The sequence below is a fragment of the Scardinius erythrophthalmus genome, assembly GCF_964197995.2.
Source record: "Scardinius erythrophthalmus genome assembly, chromosome: 14".
NCBI lineage: Eukaryota > Metazoa > Chordata > Actinopteri > Cypriniformes > Leuciscidae > Scardinius > Scardinius erythrophthalmus.
In genome coordinates this window covers 35,836,175-35,856,819 of record NC_138234.1, presented here as the reverse complement: position 1 = coordinate 35,856,819, position 20,645 = coordinate 35,836,175, and the positions used below count along the sequence as shown (strand labels likewise).

At 40.4% G+C, this 20,645-nt stretch overlaps 1 protein-coding gene across 1 annotated transcript; it reads right to left on the bottom strand.

Annotated features, from left to right (window-relative positions):
- Positions 1 to 6,220: 6,220 nt before the first annotated feature.
- Positions 6,221 to 15,933, bottom strand: LOC308702224 (microtubule-associated protein 1S-like; the record flags this gene model as incomplete). The annotated part of the gene is made up of 5 exons (XM_081384890.1): positions 6,221 to 6,516; positions 6,786 to 6,982; positions 9,051 to 12,090; positions 12,217 to 12,357; positions 15,877 to 15,933. 5 exons carry the CDS (start codon positions 15,931 to 15,933, stop codon positions 6,361 to 6,363), a joined length of 3,591 nt encoding a protein of 1,196 aa, XP_081241016.1. The 3' UTR covers positions 6,221 to 6,360.
- Positions 15,934 to 20,645: the final 4,712 nt, after the last annotated feature.

Here is a 20,645-nt window from a genome sequence, read left to right as displayed (position 1 = left end):
GAACAGTATTTCAGAGAAATAGGCTTTTTGTGTACATAGAAAAAGTCTGAGATCTTTAAGTTCAGCTCATGAAAAATGGGGGCAAAAACAAAAGTGTTGCGTTTATAATTTTGTTCAGTGTAATTAGACCGGACCTAACTGCGGTATAACCATTGGTAACCTTCCCTCTCTCTCAATTCACTATTATGCCATGTACATTTGGCTTACGTCATTTGGGATGCACATAGTGCACCTACTACCTACCTATATAGCACATACAATATCCCTTGTAGGCTATGCATCTCCCATGACTAAAGCCAAATGAAAATGGCATGACAACATTTAACCAAATCTAACATTCACTGTAATTCCCCCCCAATTTCATAGTCATTACTCTAGGTCAACTTTGACTTTGTGTATTTTAGGAAGTTATGGCTAGGTAGCAGCTATCTGTGGAGGAGAAGAAACAGGGAATATCAAAAGAAGCGGAGAGAGATAATACACAGTTAGGCAGAGTTAAAGCAGAACTCGGCAACTCTAGTAATTTCTTCGCTGATCTTCACTTTTGTTGTAGTGTGTTTTCTCAAAGAGCTCCCCCTACAGCTGTGGGCCGTATATTTCACAACACAGTCGTAAAAAAAACTCACTTGAGGCACCCTCCTCCCCCTTTCTACCACTGCTCACGTGCATATGTTATTATCGTAGCCGGCCAACTTTGTCGTGTGGAGCTATGTCTACCGAGGTGGGTAATACATCATACACAGTATCATATGGCATGTGTTTATGTCGAATTGCCGTAAAGCAGTTCGTGTTTCTCGCTTCTCGTTCTCGCTTCTCACGAGACTTCCAATTTGGGGGGAGCGGGGAAAGTCACCAATATCACCAGAACAGGTTGTTTAACCATCCAAATTATTTCTAGACAGTTTTATTAAGTTAATAAAGTTGCCAAGTTCTCCTTTAAAGGAGGAATACCTCAGAACGGAAAGGCAAAGATGGAAGAAGAGGGTGGAGGAAGGGAAGCTAAAAAAATAGCAATGACTTGAATGAAAGGGAAAAGAGAAGTCAGAGAAAGGCTTGGAAACATAGACAAAAAGTATCAAGAGAACGTAAGAGAAAGGGCTCAGATCACCTAGAAACTCCCCCAAACAGTCCGTTGGATCAGGCCATACTCGATCCAGCTCGGAGTAGGCAGGCTAAATGTTTATCACAGTGCTCAGGATTGTTATTTTTTGGACCAAATAGTTAAATAAAGTTGTTAAGCAAGAAGCCATTGACTTGAGTTGTATAAATTTTGGAATTGTATGTTGTAATGAGGCCACTGTCACCACCGTCAGATTAGTGTCACCACCGTCAGTTCTAAAGTCACCACCGTCAGAGGGAGTTTTATTTGTTTTAAATGAATATGCTTACAATATGTTTCTTCAGTGCTGTTGAGTTATTAAAGTAATGTTATGTTTTAATACAAAAAATATGTTTGTTAAATAAAAAAACATAACTTTTTCTATTTAGGCTTAAAATAAACGTTGTATGATGTTAGATCTTTTAAAGGGGTACACGTGAAACAGTATAAAACATGAAAAAAAGTGAATATTTAACACTTAACAGCAAATATGTGTACTAAGAATGCCAGATAATGATTTAAAAACTCTAAATACATATTAGACCAAATAAATAAAAAATGATTTGCTTTTTATTGTGTCTGACGGTGTTGACAAAAACAAAGTAATAACTGGAAAAACGCCTATTTTATGAAAAAAATACAAAATGAGGAGGTTGCACCGATATATTGCTGAACAGCCAAGACCTTGGTCAATAATAATATATCTTCAGATTTTGTAATTTTACTAACTTTTTATTTTCAAAATTAAAACCCGTTTTATCCAAATTCCCAAGAATCAGTGTTTGGTCATCGATTATTATCTTGAGGATGAATATCTTTCCATTAAGCTGCACTTACACGAACATAAGGATTAATTTTTGTCAATATTTTTTATAATCATCCCCACACGCTTGACACAGTAATAAGTACCATAAAATACAACTGTATCTAATCATGTACCATGGTATTCTTTGCTGGCATGATATATTGCAAGAATATAATCATTCAGGTGCCATCTGATATATGACTGTCATTATATTGCCACAGTAGGGGAGAGTGGGGTGATTTGTGCCAGGGGGGGAAGTAGTTCCACCCCTTGTTCTGGAAAACCATAGAATAATTTGGTCATGTGACCACATAATTTTGAAAAGCAATCAATTTTACTCATCCTCCAAAGAAGAGAGATACATGGCATGAGAGTTAAGCACATTTTAGTGCAAAAAACTGTTTTTTCCCTTTCAAAGTAAATTTTCTATGATTAAGGTTTTTTGATTGTAGTGTCTGAACAATTATAGACAAGTTTGAAAACATTTCACACATGTTTTAGTGCTTTAGTAGTCTACACAATGAGTCTATACAGTTAGCATGATGTTAGCTTTTAACTGCTGGATCATGCTAATTATTCAAACTTGTGGGTCTGGGGTGATTTGTGCCAAAGGGCATGGGGTAAGTTGTGCCAGATCCAGACCACCTAGAGACCTACATACTCACAGGGGATAATCTTGAGAAGTGAGGAGATGGTCATGCCTCATCAGTGTTTGACTTAGGCCTGCCTGTTATTTGTTTAATTTAGCTAACACTGATTTCAGTTTTGAGTTTGCACTATGTTAATAAAGAGAAGTTTTATTCAGTTTTTAAGTGGCCTAAGTCACAATAGGATGTTTAGAAATTAGCCTAGTAACTTTATTCTTATGTTACATAATTGACAGACAGCGTTCTGTCAACAGGCATCTATTGCCAAAGCCTTTTTTGCCTGAAATGAATCACAAATATCATATATTGTGTTGCTATGGTGCTCTAAATGGTTGCTAGGGCGTAGCTTGATAGCTTCACAATGATCCTGAGAGACTGATTGGTCGTCTGAGTAAAATGAGCCCGCCCCCTTGTCTCTGTGACACTGTGATCCAGAGTTGTGTTCAATACAAAATCCCTATGCAATTGACCATAGTAGGAAAAACGCATGCTATGGTATTCCAGGGTGACAATATCTAAATAAACCTTAAATGAGTAATTTTGTATTGAATTTGTCTTGCTTTCAAATAGCATACGGTTCATAACAGTAAAATGTTCTGTTTTACTTCAGAAAGCACTGGCACAATTTACCCCCAATGTATTCCCCCAAAGCCACAACTTCCCTCGCACCAGGGGCAAGTTGTGCCATGAGACCACTTTTTTCCCAAAAGCTATATTTCTGAAACTATTTATTTCAGATCCAAAGTTATTATTCTCAGGGATGCACAACATCCTCAAATACATGTACATCCTTAAGTTGAAGGCATTACTGTCATGGCCTCACTTTAAAGTCACTTTGAGTAAAAACTGGCACAACTCACCCCACTCTCCCCTACCATCAAGGCCGTAACCAGGGTTTGAAAATTAGTGAGGTCCGAGGTGAGGTGCAGGGCCGGATTAAGAATTCAGAGGCCCCTGGGCACAATCAATGTCTTGTAGGCCCCCCCTTAGGCAGGCCTAATGTATAGTTTGTCCAAGGACATTTTAATTTTGCATTAAGAGTTTTAGTTTACTGACTTAAAAGGAACTTTGTTGTACTATGCTGGAGTAAAGTTCATAAATGATCGATCTTTCCCATATAGGATTTTGTAAAACTATGTTGGGTAAACCTCTGTCCCTCTAGGGGGGTTCGGGGGCATGCTCCCCCGCAAGAAAATTTTGTACATTTTAAGGTTAAATGCATCAATCTGGTGCTCTTTGAGAGCTCAAAATTAAGAGCTTCAACGGGCTTCAACCCATGAACTGTGCACAAATAAAAAACATTGACTTGTACCTGGACATTAAAGGGGGCTCAAACTTATTTTTTAGTTATGATATGGAGTTTCAGTCTACATTACATTATAACTGGTGTTTTAGTATGCCAAACAATTAGTATAATAATATAATAATGATTTCTATAATTATTCCTATGACATAAAATCCATATAGCCTAATAAATGAAAATGAATATTTCAAAAGTATATTTTACATTACACTATAGGAAAATTACAATACTTTTGTCCTAATGTCTTCACTTGCAAGAAATAAACCCTTTGATCGCGTGAGCAAAGTGCGCACTTTTCTTTAAATCACGCAGCACAAACATAATGCCTATATAGGATACTTAAAGTCTTGTGCTGTTTTATAAAGCACAAAACCATATCACGGTTTCGATATTAGTTCGTTGGCAAAATATAACGCTAGAGACCTTTATGTTAGGCTATACATTTTACATCTCATGTGTATTGGGAAAAGGGAGAAGAGGGAGAAGAGCGAGTTCGGCAAAAGGCGGATTCGAACTCGAGTCGAACGCGTCAAAAGCTACTTAGTTTCAAGCACCTCACGCACGCCCAACGACCCGTGCAACTGTAGCTATTTAGTTGTGGATGCCTTTTTTGCTAAAAAGACAGGCACTTAGTGCAAATTATACGCGCCATTATCGGAAATGTAAAAGAAAAAAAAGTTTATTGGCACTTTTTGGTCATTTCATGACTTTCAAATTGACATCAACTACGATGCTGTTGCATCATGCTTGTAGTTTCTTTTGCGCTTTATTTATAAATTATAATAAAGTGACATAAAGCGCTCTGCCGCATTTTTTACAGTCTATGCTCACAACACGCTCTCAAGCCCCGTTCACTGATCTACCTTCTCGCAGCGACATAAATTGCAAACACACATATGACGCGGTTTAAAAGGCTAATTAATCATTCAGAGAGCTTGAAATTTTATTTTTGAATATAAAAAAATGACCGAGGTCCGGACCTCGGTGACCTCATAGCTGGCTACGGCCATGCCTACCATAGTACACACTTGTATTTCATTGTCATCAATTTGAAAGATTGAACTTTTTGTTTGTCATACAGTTTTCTGGAGGATTTTTTTGTGAGCCCTCACATCATTGCAAAGAAAAAACACACACACACACACACACAAAGTACTGTCATTCTTAATTTATCAACTTTATTTAACATTTGAAAATATGCTTACATTTTGGAATCTCGTACTGATATATTTAAGCCTGTTAGTGACATTAGCACACACTTGCTATATTTATTTTCTTTTTTTGGCTGTTTTTTTTTTTTTTTTTTTCTTTTAAGAAAAAAAAAAAAAATCTAAAACATAGTACTTGTACCTCATAAAAATCGTTTTATCGGCTCAGGAAGGAAAACAAAGTGCAATTTTAAAAAAGTAACGCATAAACTGTCCCACTAACGGCTTAATAAAGGACCAAACTAAGAAAAACATGTTTTAGTTGTGGTCTGGTGAGGCCCTTTCCATAAAACATTTTATTTCTCATTAAGTATTGCAGCCATTGATGTGCCAATGTGCACATTAGTTGAGCTGTCAACTACATGACATTCAACAAAAACAAGGTGATCAGCAAAAAGTATTCACGATTCAAATGACATGCTGCTTTAGTGTTAGTTGATGACGGCAGAACAATAAGGCATTCATCTTTGTATACATACGTTTCTCCTCCGAAAGGAGCCAAGACAAGGGACCCAAGGGACAAAAAAGCATTATCAATAAATGCAGCACTAATGTCACTGGCTTGTAATATAAACTACTTTCCTACATAGTGTTTGCAATAAAATAGACCCTGACATTTTGAAACCACACTTTCCGTTGAACGTTTTAATCTGAAAATCGTCATTTGGTTCAAAGTACAGCTCAAATATCTTAGTGAAAAGTTTATCGAGATGGTATAGCTTAGTTTTTGTTCATTTATTGACGAAGGTGGTTCAGTTTTGTTAAACAAAACAGATTTTACTTGCCTAAACTTGTTATAGGTGCCACTGATACACATTGGCCCTGCTGTGCATGATTCAGCGCAGGATCTGTACAGTGAAACGCCATTTACAGACACATCAAGTGTTAACCTGGATATTTAACTCTATTCTACTATAGTTTTCCAAGGGGCATCTAAACTGTGCAAAATATATGTGTAAGTAATGTAGGACCATGAGCTGGTAACATATAGAAATCAACGTGCTAGATATGCAATGAATTATATAAAATAACATAACCAAACTGCTAAAAATAGCCATAAAAAAAGAAATGGCAATATTGTCTACCCTGTTCACACAGAATCCATAACACTTTAATAAGCAGCAAGTGTACATGTTAAATTACAGATAAAACGTCATTGCTGATGAACTGAACCGAAATGCTTCATGGTAAACAAGGTAAAATGTGTGAAGAAACTGAGAGGCATCATTTTGCACATTATTTTGAAAGTGAACAGAAGTGCTCTAGTGACAGGCAGGGGTGTGATTCTTCAGGTGTCTTTAAAACTCCACTTTGCATGCTGGGAAGGTCTCGTCCTGCATGGCGACAGTGCTGTTGCTTCCAAGTACTGTGATTGACAGATCTCGCTGCCGTTCATGGGTCTCCTGGTACCAGTTGTGCATAGTCACTGAATCAAAGGTGGGGATCAAAGTCACCTGGAAGTGAACGGAAAAACTATTAAACAATTAATCAGTAAAACAGTACTATCTGACAGTTAACCTGTGCAAAGACCTGACACGATCAGGGCGAGTGAACCTTGTCAAAGCTATTCCTTTAAGTTTAAACCATCCATACAACCATATAAACAATGCTGGAGATTATTCAGAAGGTTCTGCTTTTTGTGTAATATTGCTGTAGGTTCTACACCTTTTGTAAAGCACCTTGAGCTTGGGAAAGGCGATGAATAAATAAAACATCTAGTTACCTGAACATCTGGCCAGGATGCTTTGCCCTCTAAAAGAGAGTCGAGAATAGATCTCATGACTGTTTTCTTGTGCGGCTCATCTCCACTAATTATATAGCAGGATGAGCGGAGGCGCCGGAAAAACTCCACATCGACAGTGGAAGCTGCCGAGCCAGAGGGCAAATATGCCAAGTCCAAACAGACTGCACTGACAGAACCTGCAAGGAGAGGCAATAACATCATGCACAACTGGACTTTTATCACTGTATGGTTGCGGCAGTGAATGAATTTAGAGAAACAAACTTTTAGGGAATCCAAGGGTTACTGTTAGCATGCTAAAATCCCCTCAGATAGAAATTCATCCCTCACTAATTGACTAATCCAGGGGTTCTCAAATCTAGCCCTCAATATCCACTTTCTGGCACTCTTAGCTCCAAACTTGATCAAACTCAAAACATGCAATGTTCTACTAATCCTGAAGACCTTGATAAGCCTGTTCAGGTGTGTTTGATTAAAGGGATACTCCACTTTATTTGGAAATAGGCTTATTTTACAACTCCCCCAGAGTTAAACAGATGAGTTTTACCGTTTTCGAATCCATTCAGCCGATCTCCGGGTCTGGCGGTACCACTTTTAGCATAGCTTAGCATACATCATTGAATCGGACAGGACCATTAGCATCTCTCTCAAAAAAATGACCAAAGAGTTTCGATATTTTTCCTATTTAAAACTTGACTCTTCTGTAGTTACATCGTGCAGACTGATCTCATGAAATGGCGTATGTATGACACGCCAATTCGATTTCCATTTTTGGCGTGCTATCAACACGCATAATCGCTTTTTAGCGTGTTTATCAACGCCGTTGACTTAACGTTACATTACTGTATAAATATGACCTACCCCAACTCCGTCCCTAAACCTACCCGTCACTGGGGTTAATAGCATGTATAGATTATAAATGTAAGATCCCTTAACTGTACTCCCACACCTAAACATACCCATTTTATGGACAATATTAAAATGATAAAACGTAATGGACAGGTATGTAGGAAAATGGCATTTTTATGAACAATATGGCATTAAAACATAGTTTGAGCCACGAATCCTACCCCTAAACCTAACCATAACCATTTTTAAAAACTAACTAGGCAACAATTATAAAGAAAAACAACAGACAGACGAGTATAATCACAATAATTTAATATAACCTTACAACACAACATCGATTCACAAAATACACCAATTTTATTAGCTTGATGTAATCCAAACCTTCAGAATCCATTATTTGCAAGAAAAAGATCCAAACTCAGCCCTTTTATCCAGTAATCGTCATCTTGACCGTAAACGTCAAACCCCGCGCTTGTTATGAATTCAAATTCAAAAATTGCGCCCTCAAGAAGTGTTATGACAGGTTACTATGGTTACGGCAGTAATATCAAACGCTCATTGGCTCTCGCCTCGCCTGCTTCGTCACAGATTGCGTCATGCACATTTGAAATGAAATGAAGCGCGCACTGCCGCGCAGCCCTCAGAGCAGCGAACCGAACCGAAGACGGATTAACATTTTCATGGATTTGAATTAATAACTTAAATTCTGCTTTGTTACCTCATATACAAAACCACTGCCAGAGAGGACTGCGACACATCGTCACGTAAACAACTTTTGGTACCGATTTTGACATTTTCTCATTAAATAAATTATTGTGATTATACTTGTCTGTCAGTTGTTTTTCTTTATAATTGTAGCCTACGTAGTTTTAAGAAATGGTTATGATTAGATTTTGTTTATTGGCGTAGACATACACGCGGAAGATGACGGTTCGTTTCGGCGTAAACATACACGCGGATAGCTCAAAATGCGTATAAATAACACGCCACTTTTGACTTGAAAGTGGCGTGTATGTTTACGCAAAGTCATGATGCCATGTTGCATCGTGTACTAAGACCGACGGAAAATGTAAAGTTGCGATTTTCTAGGCTATGGCTAGGACCTATACTCTCATTCCTGCGCAATAATCAAGAAACTTTGCTGCTTAAAGTAGTACTGCCAAACCCGGAGTTCGGCTGAATGGATTCGAAAACGGTAAAACTCAACTGTTTAACTCTGGGGGAGTTGTAAAATAAGCCTATTTCCAAAAAAAAGTGGCATATCCCTTTAAGTTTGGAGCTAAACTGCAGGAAAGTGGACCTCGATGGCCAGAGTCGAGAATCCCTGGACTAGTCAAATGCCCAATCCCCAATAGATGTGCAATTCACATATTTCTGGAAGAAACCATGAGCACTCACTGGATGAGGACTTTGAAAGCCCTGGTCTAGATCCACTGGTAGCATTGCGGGATGCAGGCCTGGTGTCCAGACTGGACATAGCCCGAAAAGTTCCACTGGCAGACACCGGAGCACCAGTCTTTGCCTTCCCACTTTGCGTTATGTTTGCAGATACAGTCTTTGAGGACACAGTTGCTAATTTTTTGGTCTTCGACGTTACATTCTTGGAAGATCTCCCCTGAGCATCGGCCTCTGGGTCGGCCATGCAGGCACCAGGCTGGGGTGGCAGCGGTGGTAAATCCTTCATCGGGGCAGGTGGAGGGTCTTCGGAGACACGCTGGGAATTGTGGTGTATCAAATGAGTGCTAGGATGGTCATGAGGATGGTGGGGTGGAAAGATATCACTAGCTTCCTCATCAGAGTCCAAGTCCTCAGTAATGGAGGGACACTCTTCAGTGGCCGGTGGCGCATCAGAATCAGAAACCGAGATGAGGGAGACACTAACAGAAGACGTGGTCTCCTGACCTTCCACTGACTGATGGTCACTACTATTGCACTGGTTCGGCTCTTGAGAGAGGTCAGGACTTGGGGCAACAACCTCACAGGACAGTCCCTGCTGGCTCTCTGGAGATTTGTGATGCTGGAACTCACAAGGTGAAACCAGACATAGATCGACATCATGTGGAAGGATGTCAATCTGTGGTCCAAAGAGGTGATTCTCAGATTCATCATATGTGTTTTGACTACTAAGAGATGTTTTTAAATCCGTTTTTGGGTCGCGGTCTGCTAAATGTCCATTAGTGTATGCCAAATTACCAAACTCCTCCTGTGAATGACAAACCGGCACTTGTTCATAGGATAACGAATCATCTACTTCAGTGGAGTGTGGAGAGCCAACTTCCGCAGGAAAGGAAGTGAGGCTAGGAGAGGCGTCGGGTAGAGTATCTTTAAGTGAAGTAGAGGAGAGAAAGCTTGGTTGTCTATCTTGTGATGATATGGAGCTGTTTTCTGGATTGCTTCTCGAACAACCTACCATCGAGTTCTTGCAGAATACCATCTGACTGTCTTCAAAACCGAGACCAGAAGCCCTGATGCCTGCCTTACAATCTTCGCCAGAGACCTGAGAGGCATTATTCTTCACAGAGTCCGTGGGAGAAACTAACTCAAGGGTTTTTTCGTCCAAGCTTGTACAGACATCCTCTTTGGTGCACCCATTAAGCTCTGTTGGAGTGAGATCAAAGTTTACACTTCTCTCACTCTTTGGAGTCTGTGCAAGTGGGGAGGAGGGTCCAATAGTAATGTTTGAGCCAGGGTTCCCATCCATACTCCGAAACTTCTCTGGACTTTCGTCAGTACCTTTTTTAGAGCCATTCACCTGCACGTCATTGTTACCAGAGGCACATTCAGTTCTTGAGCTTAGATTATTGCCTTCAACATCCTGCAATTGTTCATTCTCCATTTTCAACTTTTCCATTTGTGCAGTAACATCCTCAGGCGTAGATGTCTTTGGCCGGTCTGCACTTGCTTCACTTGAGGATTTCAGATTGTGAGGCTCTTTTTTGTCTGGCTTTGGCTTCCCTTTGGGTAAAGGATCCTTTTTAGGGACCATCAAATCTTTCTTTAGTGTGCCATTCTTGACAACTGACTTTCTAGACTCTGCACCGCCTGGCAAATGTCCGGTGACTTTCTTAACATCCTTACCAAGAGTTTTTGTAGTTGTTTTTTTGTCTTCTGGTTTGACCTCTTTCTTAACCTCTTTTTTCACATCGGGTTTAATATCTTTCTTGGGCTTTGCACTGAGATCTTTTTTCAAGGGTTCTTTCTTTTTCTCTACATTCTCATCCTTCTTTGCAATACTTGTCGGTGGCCGTTCCTCTTTCTTCCTAACTTCCCTCTTTTCATCTTTAGCAGGTTCTTTCTTAGTCACTTGCTTTTCAGGCTTAGATGGTCTTTGTTTCACATCATCTTTTGGCTTTGCTTTTTCCTCATCCTCTTTGCCTTCTTTTGGAACGGTGTCATTAGTGGATTTGGTCTTTGTTTTAGTGTCTTGCCTTTTCAACTCTACTTTGCTTACCTTGTCTTTGAGTAAGGCACTACCAGGTCGAGATTCTTTGGATATACTCTTAAGACTTTCCTTGCTCCCAGCATGCTTTGGCTGTTTATCCAACTTTGATGTCTCAAGGTCCTTTAAACTAACAACTGGGTGTTTGAGAAACTCTAGATGCTTTAGTCTCTCTAAACCTTCAAAGATCTTGGATTCTGGAGTGCACCCAGGAAACAGAACCCGAACTATCTTTTCTCGAGGATTAGCTGGATGCCAAACCAACAGGGCACATATGGAGACCATACAGTCTAGAGGGATTTCTGAGGTTTTTATGTTTGGAGTGCTAGCAGGCCAAGTTTGCAAGAAAGCTTCAAGTTCTTTGCTGCCTTTGACTGGATTGAGTACATAAAGATCTAGGCGACCTACACCCATCTTCTGGAAAAGAATTACCGGCTCGATAGCCGGCCCAGCAGAGCGACTGAGCTGCTCTGGAAAAATTGACAACCTTTCTAAATGCTGTAACGTTAGGGCAAGTTGATCACAACTTGGCCTGTGAAGTAGGCTGTTCATACCAGGTAGATTATCCACGCCAACATGGGTGAGCAATACTGAGTCGACTCGGTCTAAATGTCTCACCAGTTTCCAAAAACAGGATCGAATATCAGACCCCCCATTGACCAAGACATTGAAACCGTTCACAGCAAAGAAGGCACAGTCACCTCTTCCTCCAGGAAACACATAGCAGCAGGGACGGGACAGTTTCAGGAAGCCCACGGTACTGGGTGGCACAAGGAGATCAAAAGGCGACTGAGCTTCAAGAGACTCTGACAGATACTCGGTGAACTCCTGAAGGCCCTCCATCTCTGGTAGCACTAATGGAGGGTTGGTTTTAATTTCTATATAATCTTGCAAATTATGCTTTTCTAACTGAGAATTTTTCCACATCCCAGATTCTGGACAGCTCAGGGTTAGGCTGGCTTTCTGAGAAGGGTCTGCAGAGCTCAGAAGATCTCCAATCTGTGTAGGGAAATGGAAACTTTCATTAAATGGAGGTAATTCATTTGTTTTTGTGTATTTTAATATCAAAAGAGTAGAATTACTACATAATTAACTTAATTAAATTAACTTAAACAGGTGACTGACCTCTTCATCTGTAAATATCTGGATAAAGTCATTTACTGAAAAAGAGCCAATCTGCAACTCAAGGTCTCCAGTATCTTCAACACATTGTCCAGCAAGAATTAGCAGCTTATGAAGAGACGTATCAGAAATGAGCCGACGGACCTATGAAAATAAAGACCAGCATTAAAATGTGCAACTTAAATATTATTGGAGAGTATAAGCAAGCTAACGTTGAACTATACAAACAGGTATTCAGCCCTCAAATCAAGACCCTAACTACATTTTAAGAGGGATTAAAAGAAGACACTTTGGCTGCTGCTCTGGATAGCAAATATCAAGAGCAAATATAACTGGACAAGGTACTTCAAGAAATGCATCAACATCTCCCTGTGTTTACACAGTCAAACACAGTTGGGTAAACACCAGTCAAATAGCTTTCATACATTTATCAGGAAATAACTGCAGTGGACAGGAACTGAGGGTGCAAGTGTGGAATTATACAGCAAGACCAATATTTAATCGTTTTAACATAAGAAAATCAATTGGATCATTAAAAGCGAACATTACTCTGTCTTTGATTTAGGGTTGGGTAATTTAGCTTTTAAAAAATCTTTATATTTGCACTCACATTTATTCACTAAGCAAACAATTTTATCCAAAGAGATTATCAAATGAGGAATACAACAAGCAATTCATCTTAAGGGGGATTTCAAAGACATTCGCTTATGACGAACAATATGTAGATGTGTAGAGAGTAGATGTGGATTGTTTCTGAATGTAGTAGCGTTACATTACGCAGTCTGTTGAAGCGTGTTTTCTCAGGTTACTGATGCACATACACAGTTTTATGCACTACCCAGCAAACACATTTACGTTGTGGCAACGTCTCTGGCACGTTGCATTTCTTCTATGGCAACGTTGCTGTTTACGTGCTCGCAACATTGTAACAACGTAGAATTGTAAGACGTGACAGGGCTGTAGCAACGTTGTTGCGCGACATTCAGCAACTGAGGGACGACGTTCTGACAATATTTTTATATGGTGCATTTTGTTAGATAATTATATACTTTTATCGTTTATTGTTTATCTATATTTTTATTTAATGGGGCTATCAACACCTGCAAGTGTAGCCTACACTTTGAAGAGTAAAAATGACAGAAGGTTTCATTAATTCAACTTTATTAAAACTACATTTAATCAAATTGCACTTCCAAAAGTCATACATTTGTTAAAAAAATAAAAAAATAAATGAATATACAAATTTATTTTAAGTATAATAAATAAAACATAAAAAGCAAAGGAAGATCAGAACATTTAATGAACAAAACCGGGTCTGTATGGCAGACAGTAGCCGAAAGCAGGTGTCACCGGGGAAACATCCACAAATCCAGAGGAGCAAAGAAATGAATGAGACTAAATAGCGGAAAAATCAAATGACAAACTAAACAGTGCGAGCGATGCTACATTAATCACATTAGAAATGATAGGTGTAGGTTGTGTTTGATAGCTCACGTATCCTTGCTCGATGATGAATGAGAACACAATAGCCGCATTTCCACTGTCGGGCCAGGGCCGGGCCGTGCTAGTGCGTGCCAGGGCCAGTCGCATTTCCACTGTCACTTCCGGGGCTTGATCAGGGCTTACTCTGGGCCAACGGCCAGGATTTCTGGCCCGTCGAATACCTTGGGCCAAAGCGGGCCAGCTCGGGCTAGAGGAGTGGTTACGAACAGAGGAGGAGTTTACCGTTGGTAGACGGCAGCGCCGGATGATTCTGTCAGCATTTAAGACTTAAAAATAAAATAATTTAAATCGCGTTCATGTTTGACTGCCTTCTGTTTGTGATGCAAAAGACTATGCGCGCTAGCCGTTACCATAGTAAACATAGTAAACGCTTGAAGATACGCATAGTAAAAAAACAAAAAAACATAGCGAACGCTTGAAGAAATCAGACCAATCTTAAAGGCTATCACAGTCATGTTTTTATTTTATCTGTCATAGCCTACGTCTCGTCTCTTTAAACCGGACTATCAAAAAATAAAGTAACTTTTTTTTTCGGGAGCTTCCTCTGGTTTCTCTGACTAAAAATATCTGTATGGGAGTCGAGAGAGTGCTAAAGCTCCTCAGGTCGTATGGCTTATATTTGTAGAAATGATCATTTTTTTCTAAATGCGATGTAAATATGTCCTGTTACCAAGTTACCAGATAAAGAAACAGACGCGACTGAAAAAGTAAGTGTGTCCTCTTTCTTTTGTGAAATAGACCTAACGGTAATTTATTTCTGAGTGACTAATTTATGTTACATAAATTAATTCATTATGATCAATGTATCACTTTTTATTGTAAACCTGTGGTAAAACATCGATGCTTGGGTTTTAAATATTCAAGTAACGTTAGCTGCTAAACAAACAAACAAAAAAAGCTAGCAAACGGCCGCTTTTATCGTGTTTGTTTTCAACGCTGTTTCCAGTGATTTCTGATTAGTTTTCTGATAAAAATTCCATTTGTTGGTGAAATGATGGGTTAGTGTGACGTTGTCCCAGAGAGGCGTGTTACGGGCGTGTTTTAGTGAAGCGCTGTGGAGCTTCTGGCCCGACAGTGGAAACGCATGCCCGGTGCTATTGGCCCGAGGCTATTAGCCTGGCACGGCCCGTTTAAAGCCCTGGCCTGGCCCTGGCCCGACAGTGGAAACGTGGCTAATGAGCCCAACAACAGGTGGTTGGAATTAAAAAGGCTGATTTTCGCGCTTCAGGGCAGTGACGAGTACATTAAGTAGTCCAGTGGTTGTCAAGACACCGTTGGCACAACCTTAAGCAATGGCCCTGAACGATGGTTTAATGTCAACATTGTGACAACGCTGTAACAACCTTCACTACACAACGTAGTTATAGCAACCTTTTGGCCATGTTGTTAAAACATTGTTAGAAGGTTGGCTACGTTGCGCCAACGTTCTGTGTTTGCTGGGTATTGTAAACTAATTTCCCTTGCATGCACATTAAGGAAATTATATTTTATTTAAGAACACTTGTTTCAAAAGTTAAGGCACTTTAAAAAGTATAAAATAAAAGATGGGACCTTGTCTTGATTTGGTTTATTTTTTGCTTATTGCACTCACTTGTACCCTCTTGTGGGCATAGGAGACGATACAGTACTTTTTCCTCTTAATATTGTCTTCAGAATTCGAATATAATTTGAATTTTGGTAATATTTAAGAAAAAAATATGAATTTACTTTGACAACCCTACTAGTTATGCTAAGGATGTGATGATATTAGTGTGTTGCAAACTACACAAAGCACTAAGACACTCACCTCTGAACAAACCAAATCATGAGATGGGTTAAACACGTCAAAAACACATGGTAGGAAGCCTCTCCTTCCTTCCTGTAGCAGACGCTGAGCTATGACAACATCTTTCCAGCCTCTATCAGTCAACAGACAAATTGAGAAACAATATCTAGGTCTCCAGAATAGCAAATTAAAGTGGAGGCACTGGAGCCGCTAAACTGTACAGGTGTGGGTCCTTTAAATTAAAAAGTTAAAGGATGCAACCAGGGCTATTATCAGTAACTAAAAATATAAAAAAATATTTGTGTTAAAGAATGTGGACAATACAATCTAAATATAAATAATGTTGCCTTAGAAAAGTTGCCTTGGCAATAAACAGAAATAGTCGAGAGCCATACCTTCTGGCCAGGCTGGTACTGCGGGGTCGTTGGGTTGACGAAGGGATGGTGGAACATAACGAAGCCCCTCAGGACCTCCCAGCGGAGCAAGTTCAGAGCGGGTAGCTTGAGAGATTTGATCGTCGATGGACCACTGGATAGGGCTTATGATCATGGCTGGAAGGACAATAGGTTCTGGATCCGAGGGTTCAGGATCTGACTGGTGAAGGCGAGATAGAGCATCCGCTCTACCATTTCGATTGCCCGGACAGTTTGTTACGGTGAAGTCAAACCAGGTGAAGAAGAGGCTCCTATCTAGCTTCGCACAGATACTCAAGGTTCTGATGATCGGTTATTACCTCAAACCGGTGATTTGCTCCCTGCAGCCAGTGTCTCCATTCTTCCAGTGCCAGCTTGATGGCAAGGAGCTTGTGATTTCTAATGTCGTAATTTTGCTCTGCCGGGGATAGCTTTTTGGAGAAGGCGGCACATGGATGGAGGCGTGGAGGATTGTCCTGCCGCTGCGATAGTACCGCTCCGACCCCAGTGGTAGAGGCCGTCTTCCATTAGTCACCTCGACGAATGCGGATAAGGTTGTATGCACTCCTCAGGTCTAGCTTTGAGAAGACACGAGCTCCACGAAGTTGTTCCAGGGCTGCCGGGACCAGAGGAAAGGGATAGCTGTATTTAACTGTTTAGGAGTTCAGGTGACGGTAATCGATGCACGGCCGCAAGCCTCTGTCCTCCTTCGCCACGAAGAAAAAGCTGGAAGCGGATGTAGATGGACGGATGAAGCGTTGTTGTAAAGCCTCCCTGATGTACTCCTCCATGGCCTTCTGCTCCGGGACGGACAATGGGTAAACTCTGCCTTTGGATGATGAGGTGGGTGGAGGATGCGATTGAGTGCAGGTTGATAATCGTTGGGAGACACGGATGGCCTCCTGAATGAAGTTATCCAACCCAATCGAGTCGTCATACACAACCATGAGTTGGCGAACATCAATGTTGAGTCCTTGGCGAAAGGCTGTCAGAAGGGCGATCTCACCCCAACCACGAGGAACTGAAGCGCGTAAGTGCTCACTGACAGCTTTCCTTGGCGCACAATAAAAAGCTGATCATGGATGGAGAACTCAGAGACAGTTTGGCCTAAAACGTCCTTGAAGTGGTCGATGAAGGCGGTGAGTGAAGAGGTGATTTCGTTGGATTGCCACAGGGATTGCGCCCACTGAAGCGCAGGACCGGATAGAAGAGATTTGACAAATGCCAAGCGAGCGCGATCATTAATGAACTGATGAGATTGGATTTCAAAATATAATGAACACTGAAGAATGAACCCGTTGCAATCCTCCGCCACACCGGTGAATGTCGCTGGTCGGGCCATGGGACCGGCAGAGGCAGCAGGTGCAGATGGAGGAAGTGACTGGCGAACTGCTTGAAAGAGATCCGAGAAGACAGAAGACGGGCATCCGAAGACGGGTAGTTAGGCAAGTTAGTCTCAGGCTGGTAACGGGGGTTGTAGCAAGAGATGAGTCTGTACGTGGTTAGACGAGACTAGACAATGGTGTCCAGGTTGTGTGTGGTATATATAGTGCAGGTTGATGAGGAGGTGCAGGTCTGTTGAATCAGTAGTCCGGGGAGAGTGAACGAGTGGGCTGAGCGTGCTGATCTGGTGAAGGGCTGATAGATGGTTGTGTCACCGTGACAATGGTTAGTTCATGTTAGTTAATACAATAACTAATGTTAACTAATGAACCTTATTGTAAAGTGTTACCATTATCTCTATAATGCCTACACTCATGTAGCTGTATGTCAGACGGAGTGTCCCGTGAGTATTAAACTAAGTTCTCTTTCACGTCTTATTGCGCCTAAACTGTCGAATACACACAAGGTTATGTCAAAAACACACAAATCTCTCATAAACGCAGTCTTTAATGTCTGTGAACGTAAACAGCAAGTAAAAAAATTGCATGTGTATATTAGATCTGTGTATTAAAATGACAGCAGTGTCATATGACAGTACCTACTGCTAAATATGCTGTTAATATGAACCAAATAACTAAAGAAAAACAGAAAATCACTCACTGCTCTTGACTGAATAACTTCAGTAGCTTTAATAAGAATACATTTCTTGAATGCTGCTGTTAAATGAGATAAACATGATGGACTGCGTACAGCTCAGTGAGGGCGGGGTCTATGCTAATCCGTCAGCAGTCGTGGGCGGGTCCTGTACAACGTGACGTCACAAAAGCTACAATCTGCAAACAGCTTGTTCTGAGACAATGCTTATGATTTATTGGGATTAAAAAGAGGATTGGGTTGATTTTTACCATTATAGGGTGGTTGTGTACACACTTCCAACACATTTATTTTCAAACACCATGTAAAAGTAAATTTTGCATAATAGTTCCCTTTAAAATATGCATTTATTCTTTTCACAGTACAGTAATCTTTTCTTTTTTTTCGGGGTTTAAAATTTTGTTTAAGCAAAATATAATTATTTTCCTTTTTGGGGGGTTAAATAGGACGCAGACATGTTCTTGACAGGTTTTATTAGATTTACTTAACTTTCCTATTTACACCACACATTTTACACAGGTTCAGATATTCATGTTTACACTCAACACAAATAATAATTAAGCAGATGTTTTTATTCAAACTGTCGCACTGGTTACTTCTGGTTAGTTCTCAGGTGTTGGCTTTACACCAGCCATAAACACATTCACAAAAAAGCATTCAAAAGCATGTGACGACGTTGTTGAGACATAACTCTCTTCTAATAACGTCACGAGACATGTAAACTAATACAGTAAACACAAGTGTCAAAACAGCAAAAGAGCTCGATTATTTTATCACTGCGCAACAAATCCATCTGTTTCAAATCAGTACGCATTTCTATTGACTGTCGTGTGTTAAATAATAAATCTATACATCGACTCACCTGCTTTAGCTCGAGCTCGCAGTTGATTTGAGTCTTAATCAGTGAAGAACAGCTTCACAGAGGCTTGCTGCGTTCGAAACCGCATACTTCCCTACTATTTAGTATGGGAAAAAGAGTAGGCGAGCGAAAAAGTATGTACAAATCCAAAAGAGTAGGCGAGAATTACCTGGGTGACGTACTAATTATCGCGAGATTCGGACTTAAGTCAAGTGCGTTCGAATATGCCTACTTTCCCACTATATACATAGTTCCCACAGGCCGATTAATGTCACGTGACCTCCCCGGAGGCGCCATCTTTGAGGGCAAAAGCTGCTGTGTTTACATTGTTTTACCATACTGTCTATGAGTTTTACAAGCAAATTTCGAATATTTCTTTGCATTTATAATGTTACGAAAATCATGAAGAGACAAAGTGACAGAGATTATAAAGAGACTCTATTAACACAAGACAGAGAGAGGTACAATGCAAAAATTTCAGTCATAAATGGTGTGGATCCGTATGCGCTAACAAAGGAAGCACTGAGCACTGATTATGCAGCTTTGCCTCAGATACAGTATTATCATGTGTGCCATTATCTGGTATTGGCTAGGAGTTTTAATACATGTGAGCAATTCCGAGCCTGGAAATATGTGCATGAATATGAATATACACGGTATGAAAATAAATAAAACTCGCGTGGAAATTAATTAATGTAAGTTAATGCGGAACTACTTTATACGCGGGTTCTTTAGGGACATAATCTGAGATTGCCGTGCTGGAATGTGTGTGTGTGAGTGTGTGAGAGAGCGAGAGAGTCACGGGCGCGATCGAACAGTGGAAACAATGTTGAGAAGTTCCCGGATGGCTTACTGCTTTCGGACAGATTTTTGAGTGCTCAACCGATGGATACTCTTCTATCCCAGGAGGCCACGCGAGAGGATACGTCATAAAAAAGAAGAAGAAGGATAGGTCATACTCGAACGTGACGTAAAGGATGACGGATGAGAGTGTTTTCAAATGTGAGTATTTGTTACGAGCCCATTAAATTAGTTAAAATGGAACATCATAACATATAAAGACCACAGAGATTCAGTGACGGTGCATAAATTATTTATTTATAAATAATTTAAATGATAGATAATTTGTCATAAACAAAGCATGGTGGTAAAAAAAAACACACAAAAACAAACAGAAAGAAAACCCTGCGCACACATATCTACCGGAGAAATATCATTTGCCTACCTCCCGTTCGAAAATCAAAGACAATGTTCTCCGTGAGTCTTCCGGGTTCTCTAACTGCTGCCCTAACTAAACCTAAACTAAATAACGTGAAAACCCAACACCAATTACCACCAGCTTTAAAATAATGTTATAAACTAAATCTAACAAACATGAGTTCCACACCAGGAACGTGCTTATAGGAAAACACGATCATCGGTTCGACACGGGGAAACTCCATGAAGAGGCATAACGATCGAGCCAAACACACGGGACACCTCGGAGCTCCGCTCCTTCTGCCACCTGCCACACCCTTTATGTGGATTTACACGGTAAGGATGTTGTTTAATTGGGCATGTAGCGCCCACATCAATGTCATGTTCAACTGCCGTTGTCCGATGAGGCACATCAGGAAACAAATTCTCATATTGCTTAATCAGAGAGATTAAATCATTACGTTCTAAGGTGGACAAACTAGACAAAAATAGATCCAGATCATTAAGAACCTCAGAATTCTTCATTCTCCCTTCAATAACCTCCCTCGAGGGAATACGACCCTCATCTTCAAGTAAAGGACTAGTCACAGCACCCTGTTGTACTGACGGAGACGCGTTTTCAACTTGTGCCGCAACCGCCAGTGAAGAAACAACTTCA